The sequence below is a fragment of the Melanotaenia boesemani genome, chromosome 20 (assembly GCF_017639745.1).
Source record: "Melanotaenia boesemani isolate fMelBoe1 chromosome 20, fMelBoe1.pri, whole genome shotgun sequence".
In the NCBI taxonomy this organism is placed as follows: Eukaryota; Metazoa; Chordata; class Actinopteri; order Atheriniformes; family Melanotaeniidae; genus Melanotaenia; species Melanotaenia boesemani.
In genome coordinates, this window is record NC_055701.1 from 23,285,557 (window position 1) to 23,312,419 (window position 26,863).

The 26,863-nt window shown below is 38.6% G+C and overlaps 1 protein-coding gene across 5 annotated transcripts in view; it reads left to right on the plus strand.

Annotated features, from left to right (window-relative positions):
• Positions 1-1,288: 1,288 nt before the first annotated feature.
• The window catches only part of numb (NUMB endocytic adaptor protein), a 47,382-nt gene continuing 21,807 nt past the window's right edge, over positions 1,289-26,863 (plus strand). For all 5 annotated transcript variants that reach the window (XR_006008670.1, XM_041971813.1, XM_041971815.1 and 2 more), the window contains exons 1-2: positions 1,289-1,436; positions 26,627-26,763. Coding sequence is in view for 4 of the 5 variants with exons in the window: in XM_041971813.1 (XP_041827747.1) it covers positions 26,638-26,763 (126 nt within the window). In the remaining variant the exon portion in view is untranslated. The remainder of the gene's footprint in view (positions 1,437-26,626; positions 26,764-26,863) is intronic.

A 26,863-nucleotide genomic window follows, 5' to 3' on the forward strand; every position in this document is an offset into this window, starting at 1 on the left:
TGAGAAAGGAAAATAAGTTGGCTGTATATTAAGAACAAGATTACTTTTAAAATGGTTCATGTTAGAAAAAGAATAGCATTGCAATTATACTGATTAAAAAAACAAAACAAAACAAAACACTAAATGCTAACTAACTAACCTACGGTTATATTTGCATATCAGTGGTCATATAATAAAGGTGCTAGACACAAGTCATGTCATTCAGCATTTATTCTTGGATTTGCATGAGGCAACATTATATAATAGCTTCAACAACTTTAACAGAAAATACAGTTCTTTGACTTTTTTATAGCTTTGAATTGTTCTCTGCCAAGCAACCCTAAATACAAAGGTCAAGTTAAACTTAATGGATTAGAGTTAATATAAAGTCTTTAAAAGCATTTCTTCAATCAAATACAAAAGCATTTTAATGTTATTTCTTTGTACTAATAACCCAGATAAAACTTTCATATTTTTCTTAATTATTTCTGTTGTAGTACTTGATCTAAACAGCTCTTTTCATTTTGTTTTTCCATTACTGTACCACATATGTATTTAGGTGCAATTCTTATTGTAGGGCTCTAAATACAAAGGCTGCATAAAATCCCTTTGCATTATATTCATTTGCTAAATACAATACAAAGTAGATGACTGTGGATATTACTAGGAGTGGCCAACCCACTTCTTTCATCTTGGGAGAAGAGGTGGAAATGATGGAGGAGTACAAATATCTAGGTATTGACCACATAAAATGCAGACACAGAAGCTGTTGGTATACTGTTTTAACACTGTACATCTTCTGCAAACATACTGATTAAACAGTGGAGGGTCTTCAGTCTTCATCTCCTCTACAAGGAGGACCGGTACAGAAGGAGCCTTTTATTTAATGACATCAAAATGTGTTTTCTTTTGTATTCTAAGCTGATTTCACTCATTGTTTTCTTTTCTGTACAGAACTGAAACTGTGATTAATTTACCAAAGGAATTAAAATGCTAAATATTGGATTGAATCCCTTGATCTGAAAAAGAGTCAACAACTAGTTTTGATCAATGCTGATAAGCGTGAAAAAAAATACATTTCAAGTAGAGAGAAAAGTTCACCTGCGTATTGCCTACGTAACGTATTAATAGGTCGATTGAGTGCTTTTAAAGAGCAGTTTGGTCAATTTACTTAGTTACGTCTAACCATCCAGTTTGATCCAGGTTGAACTATCAACTATCGATCACCTCTGCTGAGTCGGCCAATGAGGTCGCGCGGAGGCGGTCCGTTGCTAAGGAGGAGGTTTGGTTGAGTCTCTGAGTAGCAGCCATTCAGCAGCAGTGGCTGAAGCGATTGGACTGCGAGGGTCTCTCCGACGCTTTTTTGTGGAATTTGAATTATTTTGGCACGGCACGGCTCGTGATTCCTACGTGACGGCTTTAACGGGGAATCTTCTGGGTCGTGGAGGTGGTCACAGGTAAGTTAAAAAAAAAAATAAAAAATGCGTGGTGTCATTCTGCCCTGCATGCCCAGTTAAACCTTGTTAGCATGTCAAGCTAAGCGGCACTAGCTAGTGTTTGCGAATGCGGCACACGCCACTATGTTAGCTCCAAATACATAAAATTTATCTCGCCTGTTAAATCGACTAAATGACAGAATAAGCAAATATAAACTGCGAGGCTGTGTACCGTTTCTCATCCTTGTCGGAAAAGGTCTACCTCTACCCAGCTGAAAGAGCTACGAGGTTATTCAGCTAGTTATAGCCACCATCAGATAAGTAGCTAACCATTCTCAAGTTACCTGGATAACTTTTAAGAGATGGAGGTTACTCAGCAAAATAAGGAACCCAACTCCAGCTAAAAATCAACAGTAATCTAACAAATGAATTGTCACGGCGTGTTGTCCCACACTGTCATACGTATCAATTGTGTAATATAATCGCTACAAACGTTGATTGTCATGCAGGGAGGGCTGTGTCCAGTTGAACAAGTTTAGTGACTTTGCAAGTTTATGAGAAAGGTGTCACAATCTAGTTCCTTCGGATCGAAACATATGGCTAAACCGACAGCCCGTCAAAGCACCTAGTCACCAGACAGCTTGATCTCCTGCTGGCTGAGCTGTGACTCATCGTCCTAACTCGCTGCATTTTTTTTCGTGATGTGTAATAATGCGCCTTAAATTAATCTTGTAATGTCAGATCTCTGTCAGAACGTCAGGTTTTATGATGGTTTACTCAGAACAAGAGCAAGATATTTCTATTTTGGGCTGTCATCCCTGATCAGATAAACATCAGTGGTCAGATTACCTTCTGCCTGCAGACTTTATAAAGATAACCACAAGGTAGATTGACCACAGGGAGCACACCCATATGGCTGAAGCAACCTGTTTACTAGATGGTTCCTCTGTTTGGATTCTTTCGTTGCCACCCCATGAGATGGCAATGGCTTTTGGGACATGGATAACACAAAATGAGTAATCTGTTTTGGCTTGTAAAACATTGGCACATCCTACATGGTCTATGGAGGGACTGGTAACATTTATCTGGTGATAATGCTACTCATGGTAATGGTTAGTGATTAAGTGCCTCATCTAATGACTGATGAGATACCTAAAATTATTTGATAATAATAGAGAAAACTCAAATTTGCTGATTAATTGAATATGAGATCTGTTCAGTTGATCTGTTCTGTTCTCAGAATATTACTCTTATGTTAAATTAAACAAAAATTATTAACATAATGAATAATTCCAAGTAATCAAAAAATATTACACATGAGCCACACTAACCAGATTCAGACTTTACAGCTGTCATACTTTCTTTGTGAAACAATCAGTTAACAATGACTGAAGATAGCAGTTAATCAGATTTATGAATCATTACCTATCGTTTCAATGCTTTCTAAGCACTTCAAATATGTATGCATTGTACCTTATGAGTTTTTTGTTTCTGCATTTTAAAAGTAAGTCATGGCTTAGCTCATCTCAGAGAATGAGGGAGGCAGGCAGGATTGGCTCGCTGCCACCAAACCCACTGTATGGAAGTATGTCAGCTGTTTAGAGAGAGAGAAAGAAGAAAGCAAGTGTTTGGCTGCAGCTTTGTGCTTCACTCTGTGGGAGAAACTAGCATTACTTTGAGCACTTCCCTCTCCTGCAGTAAGTGAGGAGAGGCCTTTTTTTTCCTAACAAGTGAGCTGTACATGTGAATACTGAACAGTGATGCAACACAGGTAGATAAACTCGCTGTGCGATGACGATGCAATCAGAAGACTTCACTTTTGAACCCTGATATCTGGGAGATAGTGGAGCGCTTGTGGTGAAATCAGAGTGGTTGTCAGTGTCATCTTAACTTTCAGTCCAGTGTTAACTGAATAAGTACAAGAATAAAAGATAACACCTCTTTGTTTCTGTTCTGTTTGTCTTCTGTAACCTGTTTTGGATCAGGAGGATTTGTCTGACCAGCCTTTGTTTGCTAACCTGTCTGTTACTCAGGAAGTTTTTATGCCGAATTTAGTTGAGTTTGACTTGTGTGGCTATATCTGGTTTAACTGAAATATCTGAAAATGTGCTACTCTCTGAGTTAGGAGGGTAATTTTGTATTACAAGTGAATTGTGACCTTAGGAAATACTGTCACTCGCAACATTTTACTTGCAAACAGTGTGACCTAGTGGGAAAAAATGCACTAAACTATTCTGCTATAGCTGAGGATTGGAGACTTATTATAATAATACTATTCACTGAACAGAAGCGGGAAAAATTATTCAGATGGCCCCCTCAAAGGTCCATGTGGCATTTGATACCTTTGCATCATTACAAAGAGGGTATAATGTCAGCACATGTTAGATCTACATGCAGCTCCACATTCTTAGCTGAATGGACTAGATCCAGCAGAGACACTGAGAGGATTCAACCAGAGGGTAGGTTTTAGGGCCAAGATCTCAAATGTGCAGCTGACCCCATTTCACTACAAGTTTCCTAAAATAGGTTGTAGGGAGCAGCAGTTGATTTGAACTTGTTCGATGGTAAACAGTGTTTTCTTCTGTTGTAGGAGAGTTATTGATCGCCATGACCTTTTCACGCATACTAGTTACTTATTCGCAAACTAACTGTAGATTAATACAGTTAAAGAGAAAAACAAAGCAAATTAGCATTTAGGTAGTATTCACAAACCCACTTTTCATAAATGAGAAAACTTGGCAAGGTTACTACTCTGCCCCGGGTCGTTTGTCAGCAAGTTCGCAGAAAAACTAGCATGCTGAATTTCTTTAAAGTTAGTAGATTCTACTTTATTGCAAAATTAGATTTATTTCTTCAAAAGTGGGCACAGCTTTTGCAGATGCTGATCTCTAAGTTAAAAACAAGAATGCACTTCAGTTCATGAGGTCAAGGTTAAGATGCTGTTTGCAACAATACTTGCAGCGGTACTGACCAGCTGTAATTGCAGATCACTTTCAGAGTGAGTTTACACCCTGTCTCTGTATTTACGTACACAATGACGCAGCAGTTGTTCCTTTAGAGAATAGTTTATTTTGACCAGACTTTTGATAGTTTCTCCACATAATGAATAAGACATGTTTCTATTGGCTGGTTGAATGTTTTACTGCTTCAAATGCAGTTATTTGATGGTCCCATTTGGGCGAATAACTTGATGTTTTTTAATTAGGTCCAAGGGGCATTTATCTCCTCATCTTCCCCTGGCTGTGGATCAGGACTGGGGGGATGGATCAGGGGTGGGCGGATTGGGGATGTGTCACTGTATGCAAGGAGTTGCATTTCAGGTTCGTGCCTGGTTGTGGTATGGGGCTCAGGGACTCCTTTTGTCTCTCCGGACCTCTATATAATGTGATACCTGAGCCTTTTGGGCTTGAACAGCTCCTTCTTTATTCAGCCCTCTGATCTCTACTTTTAATTATGAGTGACCCAGGATGGAGTGACTGGTGGTGTATCAGGGAGGGAACTTTGGACCACTTTTAAAGGTGTTTATCACATAACACACATACACATTTATTTATACAACAAAATAAATTAATAACTAAGAAGTCAACAGTAGACAGGGAAACTAAATGAAGGGTTAAAATAAAAATAAAAACATTAGATTTTTCATCTCTTTATCTCTGTTGTTTTATTGTATTTCCATCCACTTGGCAGTGGGGTTCAGATTTGGATTTAAGGAGCTTGGCGTGTAAACAAGAAGTTTTGCCAACTTCCAAATTTGACTGTGCAACTTAGGTTGTGTGATCTTTTTTTGAATTTTAATGTTATTGCCTGTTAAATTGTTAATCACCTCAAGATGCACATACGTACACGGCTTACTCAACAGCAGTATTTTTAATGACTTAACACACGCTGTGACACAAAGTCAGGATTTTGTGTTCATCGCTTTTTTTACTTGGTTACCGTGTTTGGTTGTGTAAACTTGTGTGTGGTTAGTGTAATAACTACTTGCCCTAAAACTAAGTGGCATGTCTGTCTGTGTCAACCCCTGATAATAATACCATTCCCTTACACATAACGTTTGTCAGCAGGACACTTCTACTATAGCTCTGACTGACCGGTTTTATCATATAACTCTCCTCTGTCTCTCCTAATATCGCCACCCAGGAAATGTATCAGTGTTGCCATGGAAATGATCTCCTACTAACCACCATAGTGGTAGCTTGATGTTGTGATAAAAGAAATATGACACCAAAATGTTTAATGTTGGTTTCACTTGTCAAAAAAAAAAGAAAAAAAATTGCAATATGCAAAAAGTTATCACAGAATTTTTATTGTCATATAACATTTTTATTGTCACAGTAGAATTGTGTAATATATTTCTTTATATTTTCTACAGATGTTTACTCTTTTTTATTTGATAATTATACACCCAATTGTCAAACAGTTTCTCTAGTTAACCTGTTAGCTTCTTCCATATACTGTTTTTTATTTTATTTTTATTTAATTTTTTATTAACTAAATTCTTAAAGAATTTTCCTTTTTTTTGTTAGAATAAGATGGATTTTATTAATGATGGAAAAGTTGCTAAGTTAGCAACAAGAAGGAGTATTTGTGAGTGAATCTGCAGTTGACGTTGTTGAAAAATATGGAGGGAAATTAGTGGGGTTGAGTAGTAAAAATGAATCATATGTACAGAAACACTGATACTGTTAAGTTATATGAATATTAATTATATTTTCCGATTTATTCATTTCTTATCTTGTTTGGACTAAAAGTGGGTATAAATTACAAAGTTGGTATGTTTTCCCGCCTTTATACGATTACAAAAATGCAAAATATAATTGCACAGAGTGGATGGTTAAATTGATTTGTGCTCATTTGTGTCATTTGTATTTATATTAGTACATTTTAATCAGGTTTTCAAATGCAGAGATGGTTTGGATTGAAAACCTCCAAATATTCTCTGAATTTGAATTAATTCATTTTTTCACCATGGCTTCATTGTCTCTGTTTATTGCACGTCATAGATATATTAAATGATGCTATTTTAATTCTGATGTCATTTATCTAATAGTTTACTGTGTTGATTAGTCACTTTGAATATTCATGCAAACACATTGTACAGAAAAATAAGTAAAAAGAAATATTGTACATAGACAAACAAGTGAGACAAAGTCGTTCAGATAAGATTGTGGTTTGTGTATGTTGCAACAAGGCAAATGTTACTCAAGATGTAAATCAGAATCAGAATAAAATGCTGATGAAATAAAAACGTGAACAGCGACAGTAATATTTATTATAGGGGTGGGTATTTTAGGCGATTTTTGAAGTCAACTGATCAGGCCTTTCATAGTCAATTAGTCGTGATCATCATGACGTCATCAACTCTGAAATTTAAAAAAATACTTTATCTCCAAATGGAAATTGTAAAATGTGTATGAGATGTTATTTGTATATTGTGTGTCTGTTCCATAAACAGGTGTTTTTTTACACTATGTTTTTAAAAGCTCTGGTGTCCCTTATTGTTCAGCAGCTAGATGAGAAAGTGAGTCAGGGAGACGTCATGATTGAATCGGGTCTGGCTGCACTTATGGGGCGACTGCTATGCTACGTGAGCTAAACACTGCACCCACAGGAATGTTCAGCAACAACAAGAACAGTTATTTTCCTCGTCTTTTGCTACTGAAGTAACATTTCTGAGGGTTTAGTAACCGTGCTGCTCTGGTCTGTAGACTCCACTATCTGTGAAAACTCCGACAGAAACAGCTGCTAAACTTTCTGCCTCCACACTGACATCAGGAGGCAGAGGAGAGGTGATTCCTCCTGCACCTAGCTTAGCAACCTTCACTTTACCCAGCAGCTAGCAGTACCTAGCTTTAGGCTTAGCTCCCTTCACTTTACCCAGCAGTGGTGAAGAAGACACGGGACTCTGCTGTAACTAGAAGAGCTGTGTGGTGTTATTGCTAAAGCTTGTAGCAAAATACTCACAGCTAACCCTTAACATGCATGTTTTAAATTGGCATATAGATGTTAAGAATAGTCCTCCTTTAACTTGTGGTTTGCAGGGAAGCTCCTTCTGGTGCATATGGATCTATTTTCCAGCACTGCTTGTTGTATAACTGCAGTGAGCTTGATCCATAGTCCCTTGGCTGCTGTATTTCTGTTAGATAACTAAATTATGAGTAGGCAAAAGATTCAGTGATGAGACTCTGGAGTTTGTTGGTTTGAATTGAGTCATTTTCTTATTTCAGCATTGCTGGAGTTATTGTTGCAGTGGCCAGATGAACTGTTTCAGGCTACAGCATTGTTGACAGTGGAGGGAGAACCTGTACAGCAGCCAACACTGAAGCTCTGCCTAATCGATAATGAACGCTCCCTAGCGCAAAAGAGAGTCAATTATTAATGAGCTGAATATCATGTTCTGCCTCAAGTAGAGAGGCGTTGTTGTTTATGAATCACTGCTGCTACTTTGCTTCAGTCCACATTCCTGTCAGATAGCTAGGTAGTCCTTTTTTTCTCAACAAGAAAGGGTTATCAGTTATCATGAAGGTGCAGAACGTGTTTCCTCCGTGTTGCATCACTGTGCAGATTCGTCGAGTACTGCAGTGTTTTATTTATCACAGTGTTGCCGGGACAGGTGTCTGAGCAGCATGTGTGTGCACATTTGTTGTATGTGTCATTGCAGTGAGATGGAAAGTGTGTGGGGAAAACTGTAGCAGGTTTACGGCACACCATTGCTCTATACCTCCACCAGTAAGCGGCCCATGGAGAGGGATGTCTGGCTTGTGTGAGTGCCACTGTGCTGAGTCGACAGGAGGGGAACAATGGCCTCGCTGTGCTGCTTGTCTGTTTGGCCGCCTTCATGCTGCATTTCAGCAAGGGCCACCATCGGCTTTTGGCTCTGTGAGCCTTGTTGACCAGGCCTTTGCCTGCTGGTCACTGACCCGTTGTGCCCACAGTCCCTGCTGCTTGTCAGGCCTCTGAGGGCTGCTGATTATCCCACAATAATTGGTGCCTGGGCTCTGGCTGATCAAAGGTGCCCAGCTGATTGTGAAGCCCTGGTAATTTTCCATTCTCTGATGCTCTGCTGTCCTTGCCTACTTGCCTGTTCGTCTGTCTTGCTGCGTGCTTGGTCGCTAATGCCCCGTCTTTGGACAAAGGGGAGAAAAGCTTGACGTCTGTCAGCTTAATTATGTCTGCTTTACTCATAGGAAGTGACAAGGCTGGGCTGTACTGTCTTTGGTCTTTTGAAAAATAGATAAATTGAGTTTATGAAGGTTGAAATTTGGGTTCAACACAAGTTTCTCAAATCAGTTCATGGAAAAAATAATTGAAAGCTCAAGTTAGGTTAAAGCCCAGCAGCCATGTGATTTGGCAAAGCTTCTTTCAGCAGCAGCTACACCTCCAACATGTGGGTTTTAAATTCTTCATAACTCTCTGCTTTCAATGATTATCATTGTCTCTACTTTACTGGCAGTAATATTACCTGATTTCATCTTCTGATGGAATGAAAACTTATACTGTGCAATCCTCATATTAACCCATCAAAAATGTTTTAAAAACTTCTTGTTCAATAACATGTCCAAAGAATTAAATAAGATAACTTCTTTTGTGCATTTGTTACTTCCATCTTCAGCTGTAGAAAGAGTTTTATTGTCCTGAAACTTGGCTTTGTGAAAAGACATGGTGAAATAATTTCTTCCTTTCCTATTAAAGCCTTCTACTGTGGAGTATTTTCTGTACAGTTGTCCAACTTTTTTTTGGAAGGAAAAAAGCTTAGACTGCTTAATCATGGCTGCCACTGAATTAAAATAGAAGCATGGAATAAACTGCTTTCCATTTAGAGAATATTGCTTACATAATCATTAGCTGCTGTGCAGTCAGAACGGCATGTTTTTGACTGAACCTTGTCATAATGTGATTTCATTCTTCTTGACATTACCAGAGTTCATAGTCTTGTTCCATATACACTGTCTTATGTCACTGACTTAACTACACAGTTAACATGACCCCTGTCAGTAAGTCAGACTGCTAAGAAACACAATATAGTCTAAAGTAAACAGAGACTAGCTGCAGGTTTAAAGTAGAGCCCATCAGTGTCAATTTCCTGAAGTCTAGTTCTGAGCTGCATCATAAATCTGCAGGGTAAATAGGCTGGCAATTTGGTTTAATCTGTTGCATAATTTAGCATTCAGCAGTCATCCACATCTTGACAAATAGCCCAGCCAGAACAAAAAGAGTAGAGCTCAGGTACGTGCTAAGAATGACTGAATTTGGTGTACAGGTCAGCAGCTGCATTGAATGCTACAACCACCTTTACATTTGAGTTTCATTGGCTTCCTGAAATCAATACAACCTGCTTGTCAGTGTGTGGAATCCTTCTACTGTTTGATGCAGTATCTTTCCTTATTGAATAATAATCAAAGGTAGTTAAAACACTACTCACAAAAAGTTGGGGCTGTTTGGCTTTTTGCAGGATATCAGAATGTTCCTAAAAATACTCTATATCCTTTAAAGGTGAACTTTATTAGTTTTGATCTAAACTTTTGAATGTACATGTACAACTTTTTCTATGTTTAAATATTTTTATTTTGTGGTATATCACCACTGTTGTTTGATTTTGTTTCAATAATTGTCTTAAATTTTACTTTAATGTCCTTCATTCATGACATGTCAATTTAGCACGAACCTTTAAATTTTCTGTAATGCCACCCTAAAGTTGAATATTGCTAACTTTTTATGAGTAGTGTAGATTCAAACCAAAGTCTTGTAGAAATGTGTTTTTGCTTGCACTGTTTTAAGCTCAATTCAGCCAACCTGGAGGGCAGGCGGGGCAAACAGGAATATATTTGTGTGTTTCTGTGTCTCAGCCCAGTCCGACGAGCAGTGTAGTGATTTCGTGTCTGTTCGCTCAGCAGGAAGTTCCTGTTCCACTCCATCCTCTCATCACTCATGCTGCTAGACAAATACTGCCACTGACTCACACACATGCACACTGACACACAGGCTGGGTTGTTATTTACCAGATAAAAAAACTGTAGTTGACTCAGTATTTCTGTGCAACATTGATTATTTACTTTTTTCACGTATCCAGTTATTTTCAATCCTATTTTAATCATTAGTACAATGCCACCATTTTTACAGCTCTCACTTGTGTTGCTTATGTGTGTTGTCTTCTGTGTTCCCGTGTGTGTGTTTGGGTTCATCTAAGTGTCATGCGTGCGCTCCAGTGTTTATCTGATCTATCGCAGTGTCAGAACGTGTGTCAAAGTTGGAAACTTGCTGTGCAGTTCAGAAACCCTGTAAGAGTGTATTTCCCTTGCAGCCATCTCTAGATAATGATTGGGAAAGCTGCGAGGAGTGACAGGCCTTCGTCACCCTGTGAACAGAATGAACACATTTTGACACCATTCCACACCGGAAGGCGTTCATGGCCTCATATATGCTGTGACAACCTGCTCAAATGATTTTACAAAACACATAAATCAAAGTTAAATTGTGTTTATTAATCTTGATCATTAATGATTGGATTTTTTTACTTTTTTCAGTAATTACCTGGGTAGCGCCCTTATGAAAGCATCTTTTTCTTAAAAATTGACCTTTTTCTTTTTGCATTATCAACACACATAAGATTTAAAAAAAGAATCATCCCCATGCAGCTAAAGTCCTTCTGGATTGCTGCAGAGCTCATTTGGGGTGCTCATTAATCTCCTCTGATGACTGAATCATTTCTCTTTGTAGTTGTTTCTTTGATGCCTAATGTGACTTGTCTGATCACATAACAGTAACCACATTTAATCAATAACTGTTGATATTCCCTGAACATCTGCCTGCAGCTTTTAGGCCGTTTATTTTACTGCAAGTCATCATAAAGGCCTCTTATGAGAGGTAAGGCCATTTGGAAGCTGCAGGGCAGAAATCTCCTCTGTGTCACCTTCATTAAACAGAGAGATGATTTGCTTCCATTTCACCTGCAAGTAAACTGCTGTAGAGGAGAAGTAAATGTAAATGTTTTAGTAGCTACAACATGGTAAAAGATGAAATGCCTTCAAGTAATCTAACAACTGGTTACACTGTTCACTTTTTTCTCTATTTTGTGTTTTGTTTTTGACTGTGCCCTTGAAAATAAAATGCACTTTGAATTAGTGGTTGAATAGAATGATTTTACAATGAGATGCTGTTGGTTGATAGCAGCCTACGTGTCAGTGATAATGGTAACGGCACATAAAGTAATTAAAAAACCATCTCTAGACTGTCACTTATGGGTAAATGAGAAATGACAGTGCAGTTGTTGTGGTGGATGATCTTAATGTGTAATGTGAGATCTTAGAAGTTGTTGAAACCCAAACCACAACTTGTATAAACTGCTTCCCCCCACAATGCTGTTTTTACCGGACTTTCTGAAAGACCTTATTTTCTACTGATATAACACCATTCTTGGTATTTTATTGATCTCTTCTGAATCAGCAGCTGTGCAGGGAGTGTTTTAAAATACATATTTTTAGCTACATGTGTTATATTAACAGGACAGTGGCCATACTAAAAAGATTCTTTTGAAAAACTAATCAGGTTTGAACACTAAAGTAAACACAGAAACCCAAAGTCTGCAGAAATTTATCGTTGCCCCCTTGTTTAATTGCTGTGAATGTGCCATTTTCAGTCCTGGCCAGATTTTTTCTTCCTCCTGCTTTTTTTTTCTTGGCCAATAGATGTTTCAGGGAATATTGCCCCTAGCGAGCAGCTGTAGCTGCGTGAGGTTTTCTAGGCAGTTGTATCTGCTTAAGTGCTACATGTCAAAGCAAACCAAACCAAAAAAGGATGCAAAATTTCTCAGCATTCCCCACCCAACCGAGTCCCCCAATCTATCTGGGTGTGAATGCTCTTTCAGCTAGGGGTGTTCAATTTAATCTTTTCTAATAGGGCTGCACGATTCAGGAAAAAAATGTGAGTTCTCTTTCACAATATTCTGCCCGATGTCTCACTATGGGATGCAAGCCTCTCTGCAGCCCTCAGAAGCATTAATCTCATTACGCCGACCCTGATTGGCTGATGAACGTGTGAATGTATCCGTCCTCATTTCTCCTTTAGAGAAAGCAATTCTTTGCTGTGATCCAGCAAAAATTCAGTGCTGTTTTAACACCAGTTTAGAGCTGGAATCAGCGCTTTAGTGGTCAAAATTGAAAAAAAAAAAAAAAACTGATTCATAATAAGGACTGGCTCTGAACCATCTCTGGAACTGCTTTGGGTTTAAAAGACCCCTGGTCAGAAGTGAACCTGGGTCAGCTGTAGTGAGGATTAAGGGCTCTGTATTTTGGGTACATGATGTAAACTTCATCTTTTTTTAACAGCATTGTCTCATGTTGACATGCATCCATTTTATTTTTTTCATTAAACTAAGCCCTTATAGACACTGCTTGACAACAAGTATGTCCATCTGTTTTGATGTCTCTGGTTTGCAGGCTAACTGGTATTTGATGTGACACAGGCCAAGAGCTTTAGATTACAAAGCAGCTAATTCAGTTTGTGGTTAAACTTGACTTGACCAGTTTAGCTCAGTGTATCCTGTGGTCTGACACAAGTAAATGTTACATGTGACCCTAACCAAAGCATTGAGACTTGTCTCCGCTCACTCTCTAATCTATATAGACCCTCTGAGATAACTTTGCACCAAGTTTACTGATCCAGAAGTGGTATGCTGTCTATTTTTGAAGACAGTGGGGTTGTGCAGAATTAGTTTTTCATACATCAGTATAGTCACAGCCTGGGGATAAAGACTGCAATCTTAGATCAGCATTCTTCTCCTGAGACTGCTCACGTTTTTGTTGTGAGCCAACCACAGGCAGGATTAATAGATCATGTATTAACAGAACTTTGCTGAGCCAAGGTGAATGTGTAACGCTGGCAGTGTTTCCTCAGGTCAGTGTTGTGTGCAGAAAGAATACCCTGTGTGTGCAATTCGGCCCAATTTCTCTACCTTGCTGAAACTCCTCTAATGGCAGTTTATTGCCCTCAAGAACACAGGAGCATAATGGAGCCATTTTGGCTTTGGGGCCTTGAGAAGCTGCAGTCATTTGTCTACCTTGTGAGTTTCTGTTTTATAAGCATTGCGTTCAGTGTGGCCTCTCTTCTGCTTGTGTGTTCTCTGCAGTGCTGCTGAGGCTATATAGATATATAAAATGATGTCTGAGTTTTTTGTTTTTTTTTTTGGCTGAGAAATTTTAATGTTTCCCAGAAGAGTTTACTAAACCTGAGGTCAGTGTGTTAATTTTAGCTTTGAGCTTCTATCCCACATTTTTACACTTTTTTCACCCTCTGAATAAAAAGGAACAATAGTAATTGTTTTCAGCTGTAGGGGAAGAAACCACTGGCTGTTGTATAGTCAGTACTTTATCTTGTGCAAAAACTTGCTACCTCTTTAGAAAGATTTCTTTCCATAGCTGGCACATGACTGAGTACTTACTGTATTCTCAGCAGCAGCTCACTATAAAGAGAGACCAGGATTGATGGAGTTTGCTACTCAGACCAGTACATCAAACCCTTCCTAGCAGGTCAGTGCTTTCAGTCGGCAACCTCTCTGCAAGGCATGACTACAATTTTTTACAGCACAATTCACTTAATTGAAACATCACTCCATTAGGCATGCCATCTCCTCTGGCAGGTTTTGTAGAAAAACAATCATAAAATGTAGTTTGGAGAAAAAACAAGGGAAATAAATCTTGGTGAAGATGACTCTGTGATGGCCTGTGTGGCCTCTTAGATAAAGGGTCAGACCCCTAAATATTGATTCAGTCTCTGAATCATCACTGGGGCACGCCTGAGGGGAGATGATACAGTGAGAGTGATTTGCCACTCACCAGTGCCAGGGCAGTGCCCTGGATGTTTAAACGTGGCCTCAGCTGTTGCCTAAAGTGATGTGTGGAGCTCAGTGTTGAATGGTTGGCTGGCTGGTCAACTCGCTGTTGTTTTGGAGTCTGGACCCCATTAATACCATGCCTGACCGCTCCTCTCAAACACAAGCATGACCACACAGGCATAGGTTGTTGTAGAGAGCAGTACAATATCAGCTGTGCAACGGTTGAGGTCGTATTTTTTTTTCTGTCTCCACTCTAAGCCCTGTCAGGCATGTGCACTCAGGAAACAGGGGTCACTGTGCCTCGCTAGGGGCAGGGAACAGATTGACTCTGAAATGATTCACTAGTAGACACGGAGCTTGTGAGCAGTGCAAACAGGAGCCAGCACCCGTGTTCTCACCATTTCCTTCCTCTGTGGCGTTCCACCCATTTCTATCATGTCCCAGTCAATCTCACTCTGGGGTCTCCAGAGTGTCTAGCCAGTGATTTTGCTGTATTTTATTGTATACGGTTTGTTGAACTGTAGGTAATATTTTGTACTTTAATTAGGAGGAATATGAGGATCTCTTTTCAGTCGTAAGTTGTACCTGACAACGTGATTCAGAATTATTATTAGAGCACTAATCGTAGACAGTGTACTAATGATCAAAGCAGCGCGCAGTGTGCTGAGCCAGCTGGTAATGAGTTGAACTTGTTCATTGTTGGTGTGTTTTCCACCAGCTCTTACATGTTTACTTTTGCAGTTTCATTATAGAGCTTTCTGTCCTTCTGGTTATTCTGTTTTGACCTGTTTCAAATCAGTTGCAGTAATTGTGTTATAATGATGGCAGGTGTGTCCTCAGATTTATCTCCACTACTGAGCCACATATATTTAACCAGATTTGAAAATTACATCAGAGAATATTGCATTGAACCCAATGTCATTGTATTTAACAAACAACTCAATGCAGTTATGCACAATCAGTACTGTGGACCTTTTTTTAAAAACATATATAAAGTAAGATACTTTATCATGGATGCACACACACATTCACATTCAGAGAAATTAAATAATTTTCTAGTAATAAGGTTGTACATATCGGGACATATAGGAAAGAGAAGAATCTGACATTTTTTCTAGTCTTAAAATTTGGTAAAAAGAAACAAAAACATGACCTCGGATGGAAAATCAACACATCCCAGGTTATACCAAGTCCTTATTTCTTTAAATAATGCAGAAGCAGTGGAATCAAGAGGGTAAGCAGCAGTTAGGTGCTGCTGATCATATGAACTTAATTAATTGGTCATCAGCAGGTGTGAGCACTTCCTATGAAAGTAGACGTTTTGTTAGTTTGCTGGTCTGCAACTTTCAGGTGTGTGTAAACACAAAGAAGAAACTGTTGCTGCTTATCAGCCTGGCTCGAGTTTTATGGTCCATCCCAAACAATTTAGAGTCCGTCATTCTACAATGGCCAGGATAATTCACAATTTGAAGCCATTCAACACAGTTACCATTCTTCCCAAGAGTGGAAATATCAGCAAATACAACCCAATTGAGACAGCACAATGACCTCCTCAAAGAGGCTTAGAAAAAGGTTAAGCAAGCCTCTCCTCTCTGAAAAGAACATGACAGCACACTGAAGTTTGTAAAATTGCATCTGACCAAACCAAAAGATTTCTTGAGCAATGTCTTTTCTATAGACAAGATTAAATTAGAAGTGTTTTGTCACAATGTGCAGGACGCGCTTGGTGGAAAGTAGACAAGCATATAGTGGTGGAAGGGTGATGATTAGACATGTTTTGCAGGCACAAGACCTGGACACATTGCAGTCACTGAGATGGCCATAAACTCTTCTATATACCAAAGTATTCTAGAGTCAAATGTCCATCTTCTGATTACTATGGCTTGACTGAAAATAGATCATGTGATAGAACAACAATCACAAACACATCAGAAAATCTACAACAGAATATGTGAGAAAGAAACTAATCAAGGTGTTAGAGCCCCGTCTTCAATATGATTCAGATGCTGTGGTGAGACTTTACATGACTGCCTTCAAATCTCAATGAACTGAGTCAATGCTGTTAAGATGAACGGGCGAAACATCTGCCACAAGGATGAGAGAGACTGATAACATTTTAGAAAAAACAATTACTTTCATTTTATTGCTGCTAAATGATAATAACTTTATTATAATGAGTAATGAATGATAAAAGATTAATTTCATGTTGCAAAATGAATTTCCCTTTTGGGATTAATAAGATAAAATTCCAATTTATTATCCATTTTATTCTAAAGATGGTTTCTAAAAATTACTGAATGATACAGTGAAAGTTTACACACTGCTATTTCATTTCGACTAAGGTTTACTCGAATTATTAATAATGCAATCTAATGAGTTGCTGTTTATCTAAGGTTGTACTATGTAATTAACTTCGACACCCATTAGATTAAGAATCAGATGCTTTTTTCAATATCTTGAGATGTAAAACCTTAGAGTTTAAAGGATCTACTTTTTTCACATGACTAGATTCTAGTGCATTTTAAAATCAAAGTGTGAGTTTTGTGTTGTATAAATATGCATAAAATGTCTTAGATAAAGCTATCTGAATAATTAAATTTCTCTCAAGATTATTTTTCCCACTTCATGTTAGAGCCGTACAAACACACAATGAATTAGACCGTCCATTGTGGCAGGACAGAAACAGACATGTTGTGCTTCAGATGTGCAGCTACATGTTATCACACATTTAAACATCATTCGCAGCAGCATTTGTTATTTTGCATATTCTGCATGCGACCCCTAAATGTAACCCTGCATTATTTAGGTCAAGCCTTCCCTGAGTGGAAATGTTTAACACTGTAATTAATTAATTCTGTATGGTTGCATGTGACCCAGAATATCATATTTAGGGGTTAGCATTAATCAAGGGAGCAGCTGGGTGCCCACTGCATGCTGCTCCTCTTGTACTTGAACCAGGGATGTCAATATTGGGCTGTAGTAAAATCAATTGCAGCCCTGAGCTATTACATCACACATCTGTTGGAAAGTTTATTGAATCTTAATCTAATTTATCTAGTTGTTTTAGAGCTTAACTGTCACCATAAACTTAAAACCAGAAAACCTGAAACCTCATGCCCTGTCCTTTGCTCATGGTTTTAGTCTTTCAGTTTATTCTGAAGGTTAGGATTTCCCATTGTGTGTCTAGCTTGGCATTTTACACTTTCATCCAGATTTTTTTCCCCTTACTTCTTAAATATAAGCATGCCAAGACGTAGACCAGAACCAGAAAATTGGATTATCATGCTAACAGCTTTTTTTTAAATTCTCTTTATATAGCCACTGGAGAGTAAAACCGAGGCGCGATCACCCTCAAGCTGACCAGCTCCCTGATAACGGGGTTTGGTAGTTATGCTTTGCTGGCAGGATTTGCATCACAAATCGCTGGCCTTATTAAGAGAGGATATACTATCTTATTATTGCTCTCCACACTATAAATGGACTCTAAGCGCACATAACATGAAATTCCTTGAGCAGAGCGGTATAAAACAGGATAAAGAGCATCGGCCAGAAGAGAGGTGGAGCAAGTCTGAAAAAAAGAAGACAGTGGGGCCTTTTTTTTTTTTCTTGAACTGCCCATTCTCTTGCTTTCTCTTTTTCTTGGTCTCACGCTCACTCCCTCTCCTAACCTCTCCCTCCCTGCCTGCCTCAGTCTTGCTGTACTCATCCCTAGGATCCTTCTGCAAGGATTAATCAGTTTTCCATTCCTGGAGAGATTATTCAAATACTGTTACATCTACAGCCGCACTCCCACCCTCCTTCCAGTGCAGCACCCACGGAGGGGGAGAATTTTGCTTATTCTCGCCATTTTTCTTTATTTTTCTACTTTAGTTTTCTCATTGTTTCTCATATTGAAGAATATGTCTGCAATTTTCCAGAAATCAGATTGAAGATATTGCACACGAGAGCTCTGAGAGGGCTTCATATTTTTTGCCATTAAGTGTGAGATAGTTTCAGTGTATATGAATACAGAGTGAGTTCTTGTATAATTGTCCTCATTAGTGCTGGTAGGAGAGGAGCCAGAGGTCCTCACAGTTCCAGACTGTAGGAGCTATGACAGCTCCAGCAGGGTTCAGGTTTTGCCCTCCTACACAAAGCCTTTACCTCTTTAAAGTTTTTTGCTCCCAGCCCATGCCTTTCTAACCTCCGTTCTTTTGTTTTTGAAGCTCCAAAAAGTGGCTTTTTGACATTAGATGGTTGTGTAGAAGAAAATGTTTTCTTTTATCCTTGGGTGATCACACACTGTCTGCTCTTGCTGGTGGATTGAAAACACCCTATAAAAAGACATGGCCTCATTTAGGCTAAGGCTTTGCCTAAATGTCAACGGGCAAAACATTTGTTGAGCAGATAGAGATATGTTAGTCATTCAGAGTGGGAATAAATCTTTGAAGACGGTTATTTCTCATAGATTAAGAAGTGCTGATTATTTTTTGTTTGTGGAACAAACATCCATCTGTGATTGCGAAGATTTGGTTTAATCGATGTAATGCACACAACACCACAGTAAAGCCAGATTTTGATATTTTGGCTGGAAAAGAATCTCAAATGTGTGAATGGTTTGATGGATAGCACCTGCTGTGCATTGGGACAGTATGTATATCGGTTATAAAAGATAGCATTGAAATCTTATTAATGAGACATTGATTAGGGGATTGGTCACAACTCTGCTTCTTGGAATTATTTCCCCTAATGAACTCAGGCCAGTGATATTATGTTGCAGCACGGAGAAATAATTACTGTGCTGACTCCAGTCTGTTATCAGGCTATTTGATCTTCTGAATGGATCATATCCGTCTCTTGCATCCTGTTGACCTGATTGCTGCTATTGTCAAGTTGCCCTTGATGTACTTTAGTAATTATCATCACTTATAGATGGGTTAGATTGTAGAAATGAATGCACTCTGAGATTTAAAAAGTAGCCGGATCTATGGAGACAATGAACTTTCTAACTTATACTAAACCCTTCTGTTGATTTTCTTTCCTCCTTGAGTTTATGAGGATGGGCTGATATGAATTTCTAAAATATTCCCATTTCTAATGCATCTGAAATAAATAGAAACCTAAAAAAGGTTGTGGTAATTCATGTCTTTCTAATTAGGTTTATTATCCTCTTCCTGGCACTTGTTTCACTTTGTCCTTCCATCTTCCTATCCTGCTACTTCAGCTTTATGCTTCAGTTTGAATTCTGGCTCATGGCCAATCAAGGAACTAAATGTACCTCACATGACCCACACCTGCAGCTGCACAGCAGTTCTCTGCACCAAACACAGCCAGACGCTTCCCTCCTTACTACTTAATCTCTGCACCACTCCCTCTGGCTCGATCTGCCTGGCCTCAATCCTCATTACCGCTCACCCTCCTACCATCACCGTTTACAAATGTACACACCAACTTACTTCACTTCTCCAGTGAGGGTTACTCATTAATGTAATACAGTATATTCCCTAGCCACTTATAACCAAGTTTTATGTCTGTATAAAGCTACTAGCTTTTTGGTTGTTGCTGTTGACACAGATCACTTTGAGCAAATTAAGTCCATAGATAATATTTGGTATAAAAACAGTTCAACCATTTTAAAAGCAGTAATCCTCTATTTAAGTACGAGTCCCATTATAGTGATGTAAAAAACTCAGGTAGAATTAAAAGTGATTTAAAAGTCTTGATTAAGTAAAAGTACTTAAGTGACAAAGATTTAAAGTAGTAGTACTAATTTCCTTCCACATGCAGATGCACAAGTCAGCCACAAAATTAAAACCACTGACATGTAAAGTAATGCTTTTCATCTTGATTTAATGCTGTTCTTAGTTGGGAAAAGCTACATCTTGAGGTTCACATGGTTACTTTGACATTTGCCACCTGTCTATACAGGCATGTCACACCCTTCATATTGCAACAACACACTCCTACTGCAGGACAGCAAAAAGTCTGAGTTTTTCAGCCAGCTCCCAAACTCTCCAGACATCAGTCTGATGGATCTGTTGGATCTGTTGGAAGCTAGCCCAATCCACAAAGACCCCATCCCACACTCCTCAGAGTCTAAATTAGGGTTGTTTAGTTTCGGCCCTCGGGGGCATTGCCCTTCAGGTTTTAGATGTTTTCCTGCTCTAACACACTGATTCAAATTAAACAGATCTCCTGAATAGTTTGTCCTTAAGGTTTGCACAAGCCTGTTAACAACCCATTCATCAGAGCGAAATGAGGTGAAGTAGGGAAATATTTAAAACAAGGCAGTGGTCCCTGGCGACTGGAATTGGACAACCCTGGCATGAAGGATTTATCTAGGGTTCTGGTACCAGACATTTCAGGACACCCCCAGATAAATAATTCAAGACAGGGGAAAAAAACAAACAAAAAAAAACAATAAAAGCAAGTTGATCTGCAACTTTGGTAAATGGTGAATAGACTGTAATTATACAGCGCATGCTGACCACTCGAAGCTCTTTAACACACTGTCACTTTCATCCATTCACACACTCATACAGCACGTCTATTGTTATGTAAGTGCTTTTTCCTATCACACACATTCATACCCCCAATAGAGACCTCGAGAGGCAACGTGGGGTTCAGTGTCTTGCCCAAGGACACTTCAGCTTGTAGTCAGTGGAAGCCTGGAATCAGTTCACCAACTTTCTGGTTGGCGGACAACTTCTTTTCCTCCTGAGCTACAGCCACCCAACTTTCTCTCAGATAATTTATTTTCGGTAAAACATTGGATCGTTTGTTCATTTATTAAAATGTTTATCAAGAAAAAAAGCAGAACAAAATATATACATGTGAAAAGTAAACAGATTTTTTTTTTTTTTTTAATAAGATGATCCAGGCTGAAAAGTTTGAAGACAACTGATTTGATCTTTTATAAAATGTAGTCGTTTGATGTTTATTGCATTATCTCATTCAAATTATTAAAGAAACAAGTAACTTAAGGACTCGGGTGTGTGTATGTAAAAGCAGTGAAGTGCAGGACTCGAGTAAAGTAACTTTACTTTCCACATTCTGGACGCTGTTAGTCACTGTCAGCTCTTTCCATTTACACTGTGCTTTTATAAACTGTATTTTAATAGAACTGAATTCTTTATTAAGCCCTTCTCAGTTATGATTTGTTTTCATTAAAAGAAAAAAATATAAACAGCACGAGTCCTGCCTGATAACAGAATTGTTGACTCACTAATCTCGTTCCAGCTTCAGTTTATTTACTGTACTCTGGTTTCTTTGGGGAAAGACGTTCATTTTTTCCCCATTCAATATCCTGCCCAGCCCTACTGTATATTTACTGACCAGATATTTTGAGGATAATGGTTTATTAAATGGTCTAGAAACATTTAATTCACCCTATATTATTAATCCTGAGTCTGCCAGTGAACATAGAATTTGTCATCTCTTTTATAATAAAGCAAGGGTGACAAGTAAAGGCAGATCATCTGTGTGGGATTAGTCAATATCAGGCACTATAGGAAGATTGGTAAAATGTATTTTATAGTATAGGGCACAGGAAATGTGGTAGTTATAATGGGCTTGTACTCATGCTCCCTCATGTAACTTGCACCCTGCTGTGTATTAGAAATTGCTGGCTCAGATTACTGCCAAATGTGAATGTTTTTTTAGTCATTGCTCATTTTTAAAGGGGTTAAAAAAATGCAAAAGCACAAATAATGGAAGCTTTAAGTTGGGATTAAGGGCAGCAAGTAATAAAGTTGTAATGTGAGATTCTAATTTGCTGTCTTGAAATACACTATAGTTTGTTAAGGCTCCTGATATCACAGACCTGGAAATGGTTGCAGATGTTGTGTTGTCACTTCTCAGTTACCTGTGTCTGGCCGAATAACACACACACACACACACACACACACACACACACACACACACACACATATATATATATATATATATATATATATATATATATATATATATATTTCTTATCCACACACATGAATAAACAGTCAAAGTTTTACTTAAATTCCCACTCTATTTGTTGTTTGTCTTGGACACAGCAACCTGCACAAGGGTCTTTCAGGGTGTTTATAATTGCACACATTTGGCCTGCATACATACATACATGCAGGTGAGAGGTGGTTTGCCTTTTCCCAAGACAATTTGGTGTGCATAATGGGTGGATGAAAACAATTTTGTGAATTGCATGTAGGGCTGCCACAAATGATTATTTTGATAACTGACTAGTCACCAATTATTTTGGTGATTAGTAACTAATTGGATTATATGTAAATTATGACTAATCGCACCAGCATGCAACTGTTCTTATATAGTGGGCTTGGTAACAAAATTGTCTATTGAAGAGGAACGCATTTTTTTAACACTGTAATGTAGCGTTATAATACAAAACACTGGCCATATTACATTTCCTTTTCAAACATGACATCGCTGCTATATTGTTAGAGCAAAGACGACGTGTGTGCGAAAGTTAATGAAATCAGCATCATTACTGTTACAGCTATCAATACAAGTAGCTCACTGTTGGTGTTACTGTTAGCTAGCCAGTTAGCTTACCGAGACGACTGTCACTCTTTGAAACTGAATCAGCCATAACGTGCTTCCTTTTAAGATGCTCGTGCATTGCCGTTGTACTGCCATGGAAGGCAAGTTCTACCCTGCATATTTTGCAGTGCAGATGCTTCTCTTAAATTTTTATAAAATACCCCCCAAACTCTGAAGCTCCATTGCCAGTTCGCTGTGATAAATTGTTTGGGCAAAACTTTTCCAGTGACATCACAGCTGACCCAGATACCACTGCTGCGTATGTGCAGCAAGGACAGAAAGGCAGACAAGGCAGCAGAAGGTACAGCAGGACATTTGAGAGGAAAAACAAAGCTTCAAAAATTAAACATTGACGTTGATTAATAAATTAGTCGCCAACTATTTTGATAGACGACGTAATTGTGACAAGTCGACTAATCTTGCACCTGGCAAAATTGCCCGAATCACCAGCTGTTTTGGATCTGAGCACGAAAGTAGTGAGACGAAGATATAAAATCCCACATTTTATTAGAGATTAAACTTTCACATTGAAGAGCTCTTTCTGTATTTTCCTGTAATGGTTCTCCCCCTTATTTATTAATTTATTTTTAAAATTTCTCTTTAAAGTTAGCAACTACTTGTTCACACCATTTTATAACCATTATTAGAAGTGTAACTCATGCCACCCTCTGGCAAAATTACACAGCTTAGTTGATTTGCTTCAAACCATCCAACAGAAACCGGTCTGTTTAGGATTGTTGGTCAGCAATCTTTTCTTTTTTCCCTTTCTTTCTATATTAAGTGCATTCAGTTGAAAAGTGTCCATTTTTTTCAGAAATCTCTCTTTTTTTCCAGATGTAACTTTGCAAACTGAAGCTGAGTTATCTGGTTCTTGTTAGAGCATTAAGGCTTTCTTTTGGCAACTGTTACAAACAAGCCACACTTTTTCAGTCACTTTCTAGTTATTCTGTCATGAACTTTAACATTTGACATTAAATTTACCTTGTGGTTTTTTTCCAAGAATTGCAATGTCTGACCTTGGGGTGAACTTGCTGGGACATCCATTTATGAGAAGGTTGCCAACACTCTGAAATGTTTTCTACCTGTGAATAATCCTTCTCCCTGTAGAATGATGGAAATTCCTTCCCTAAGATCAATCTTGACATCTTTCCATCTTGACATTGTATTACCACACACAACTAAATGATCCAAACCAGTGAACTGCCAAAACCTCTGCTTATATAGAGATGCTCACACTTGCTGATGACCAGTTAATCGAGTCCATTTGATCTGCAGGTGCAGGCTGCTGCTGCTTAAAATCTCACTTCTTTGTGAAACTGTAAGGGTGAACTTGATTTATGATTTATATAAAGTCCTGATATCCAAAATGTTTTTGTTAAAAGACTTTGTAATTTCTTTTTTCACATGACTGTAGGTGATTATCAGTCTTTGCTTCACTACATCTACCCCTCCCCTTCCTCTTCTGCTGGTTATTTGCATAAAATGTATGGGTCATTTACTGGATTTATTCAAAATGTGTTCATAGTTTTATAAATGTTTTTACTTTGTTACAGCAGATGATAGAGAGTGATCCGTTTTCATCGCTCTCTTCTTCTCCACTCTACAGCCTGGAAGCATGCAGCTTGTCACTGGCACTGCAGTGAGCCCAAACATGAAATGACCTAAATAAATGACTGAGGGATGAAGCAATATTTTTTTTCCCTCACTGATCTTTTTGTTTTCAAACACTTCCTTCGTATGCAGGCTGCAACTTGTGTGTACAGAGGCGATGCAAACATACACAGTGGGGGTTAACTGAGGGTTTCATGATACCTGTGGAAGCATTTGGTTGTCACAGCAGGTTCTTCTGGGCTTTTAAGCACCTGCTTTATGCTTTGGTAGCCATTTAATTCTGCCTGATTTAAAGACTATATATGTCACTTATGTATAAGTTTCAAGTTTTAACTCAAAACCAGCCCTTGCAAGGTAAATTAAGCTGTATTTGGTTAATAAACTATAAATACTTTCTAGGAAACCGTTAACATAACTGTTATGTATTATCTGAAGATGTTGATAGGTTAAACAAAATGCTGCCTCATGTGAAAGACGCACACTCATGAGACAGTTTTAGACCCTAAAGTCCAATCCGGGTCCCCCCCACGTCTAGTGACAGCATGAAGTTTGATGTGTTTATGTGTGCTTTGTTGGCCTGGTCAGGGCTGAAAGCTTTATTGTTTGCTGCCTGCAGAGCTGAAGCCTGGCATGGACAGATAACAGAGCCTCACCTCAAGCACACTTTCTGCTGCCAGCCATTACCGGCTCACAGGACGGGTTTCATTATGCAAACGGACGGCTTAGGTTGTCTGTGTGTGCGTGTGGGAGCGTGGTTAAGTCGGGGCATACGTGTGTGATCGGTATGAGCATGTGCATGCTCCTATGTTGCTGTTTGCTCTTGTGGTGTGTTTGTGGACAGTCAGCTCTCCTGGATTAAAGACTTTTTAATCCCGACAGATCCTCATCAGCTCGGAAGTCGGTGGGTAGAACTTGTTAGTGGAGGAGTATGGCTCTGATCACGTGTTAAAAGTCAGAATTGCATGACTGAATGACTTCTGGTCCCCAGTCAGGAGCTGCCTTGGGAGTCGTGAGCCGGGCTTTTGATGATGAATGCACCTCTCAGTTCTAGTTTGGATCAGCAACTTTTAATTGGGCCTTTGCTTTTCTTTGGATGGTAATCCCCTCTCAGAGCCAAAAAGACATGCATGCACTGCCTGATGCAGTACTGGTAACTTTATTAATTGTTCTCTTAGATTTTAGATAATTATACTTGTTAAACCTGATCTTCAAGAAGCACTGCAGGACTTTGGCAGATTTTCTCAGTGAAGCGCTGGCTAATTCAACATAAGCCATGATACAACACCAAGAAAGTATTTTTAAAAACAACTACAAATCTATATTTTTATTGTTCCATCCTTTGAGCCATCAGTCATAAAAATATTTTGCTCTGATTGGCTTAAATCTCAGAATGCAGTAACATCATTAAGGAGTCGATAGAGAAATAAATATGATTGGTTGGATAATCATCTTGGTGGCAGATGCTAGAAATTTGCAACTTTTTTTATGGTAAAACTGAAATATAGAATATAATATTAGTGTTTAGTACTTCTTCTTTATACAGGAAACTTTTCAACTGTTTCAAAGTAGAATCAGGATGTGGGTATATAAAATACGTTAGGCGTTTCTGACACTTTTGCTAGTACTTGCACTTCTTAGTTCTCACTTAGATTCAAATTGAACTGATCTCCAGGTTTGTTTTTAGGCTCACTGTTAATCTGAATTCTTCTCTTTCCTGCATTACTTGATGTATTTTTAGCAGTGTTTCCACTTTTCATAGATTTAATCAACTTCTGAATGATTACAGCATTAACAAAACAGACGCAAGCTGCAGCTGCAGCAAATAGAAGTATGTTGAAACTAACATACAAATCTATGTTCCAGATTTCAGTGTATTTGACTTGTCACCAGAATTTAAATGAAAACGTGTTTTTTTTGTTTGTTTGTTTTCTTTCATTCAGCTGCAGTTCATTCTCAGTTAATAAGAGCAGTGTCTCTCCTTTTATTTGGGCAGGATGCAGTTTTATTTTATTTATTTATTTATACCACTAAAATGACTTAAAACTTGCAAAAATACTTCAAATACATTTAAAAAAACCAATAAAATTAAAAGCAAAACTTGTGTTTTTTGAATGATGATGCAGCGTCAGCATCACGTTAGCGTCTCTTTTTCCCTCAGTATTACTCCAACTGTAAGCCAGTGCTGCACCTTTTTTGGTTTTACACTGGGATTAACGGCACGTCTCGCCTCTCATAGGGAGCTCAGCGATGAACAAGCTACGGCAGAGCTTCCGCCGGAAGAAAGACATCTACGTGCCGGAGTCAAGTCGGCCGCACCAGTGGCAGACAGACGAGGAGGCGGTTCGCAACGGCAAGTGCAGCTTTGCAGTCAAGGTGACTCTCATCGTACACAAACACAAATTTTAAACACACATTTCACTTCTGCACAAACTGAATGCAGTGCTGAATATGCTGTGGCACACTTAATACCTCT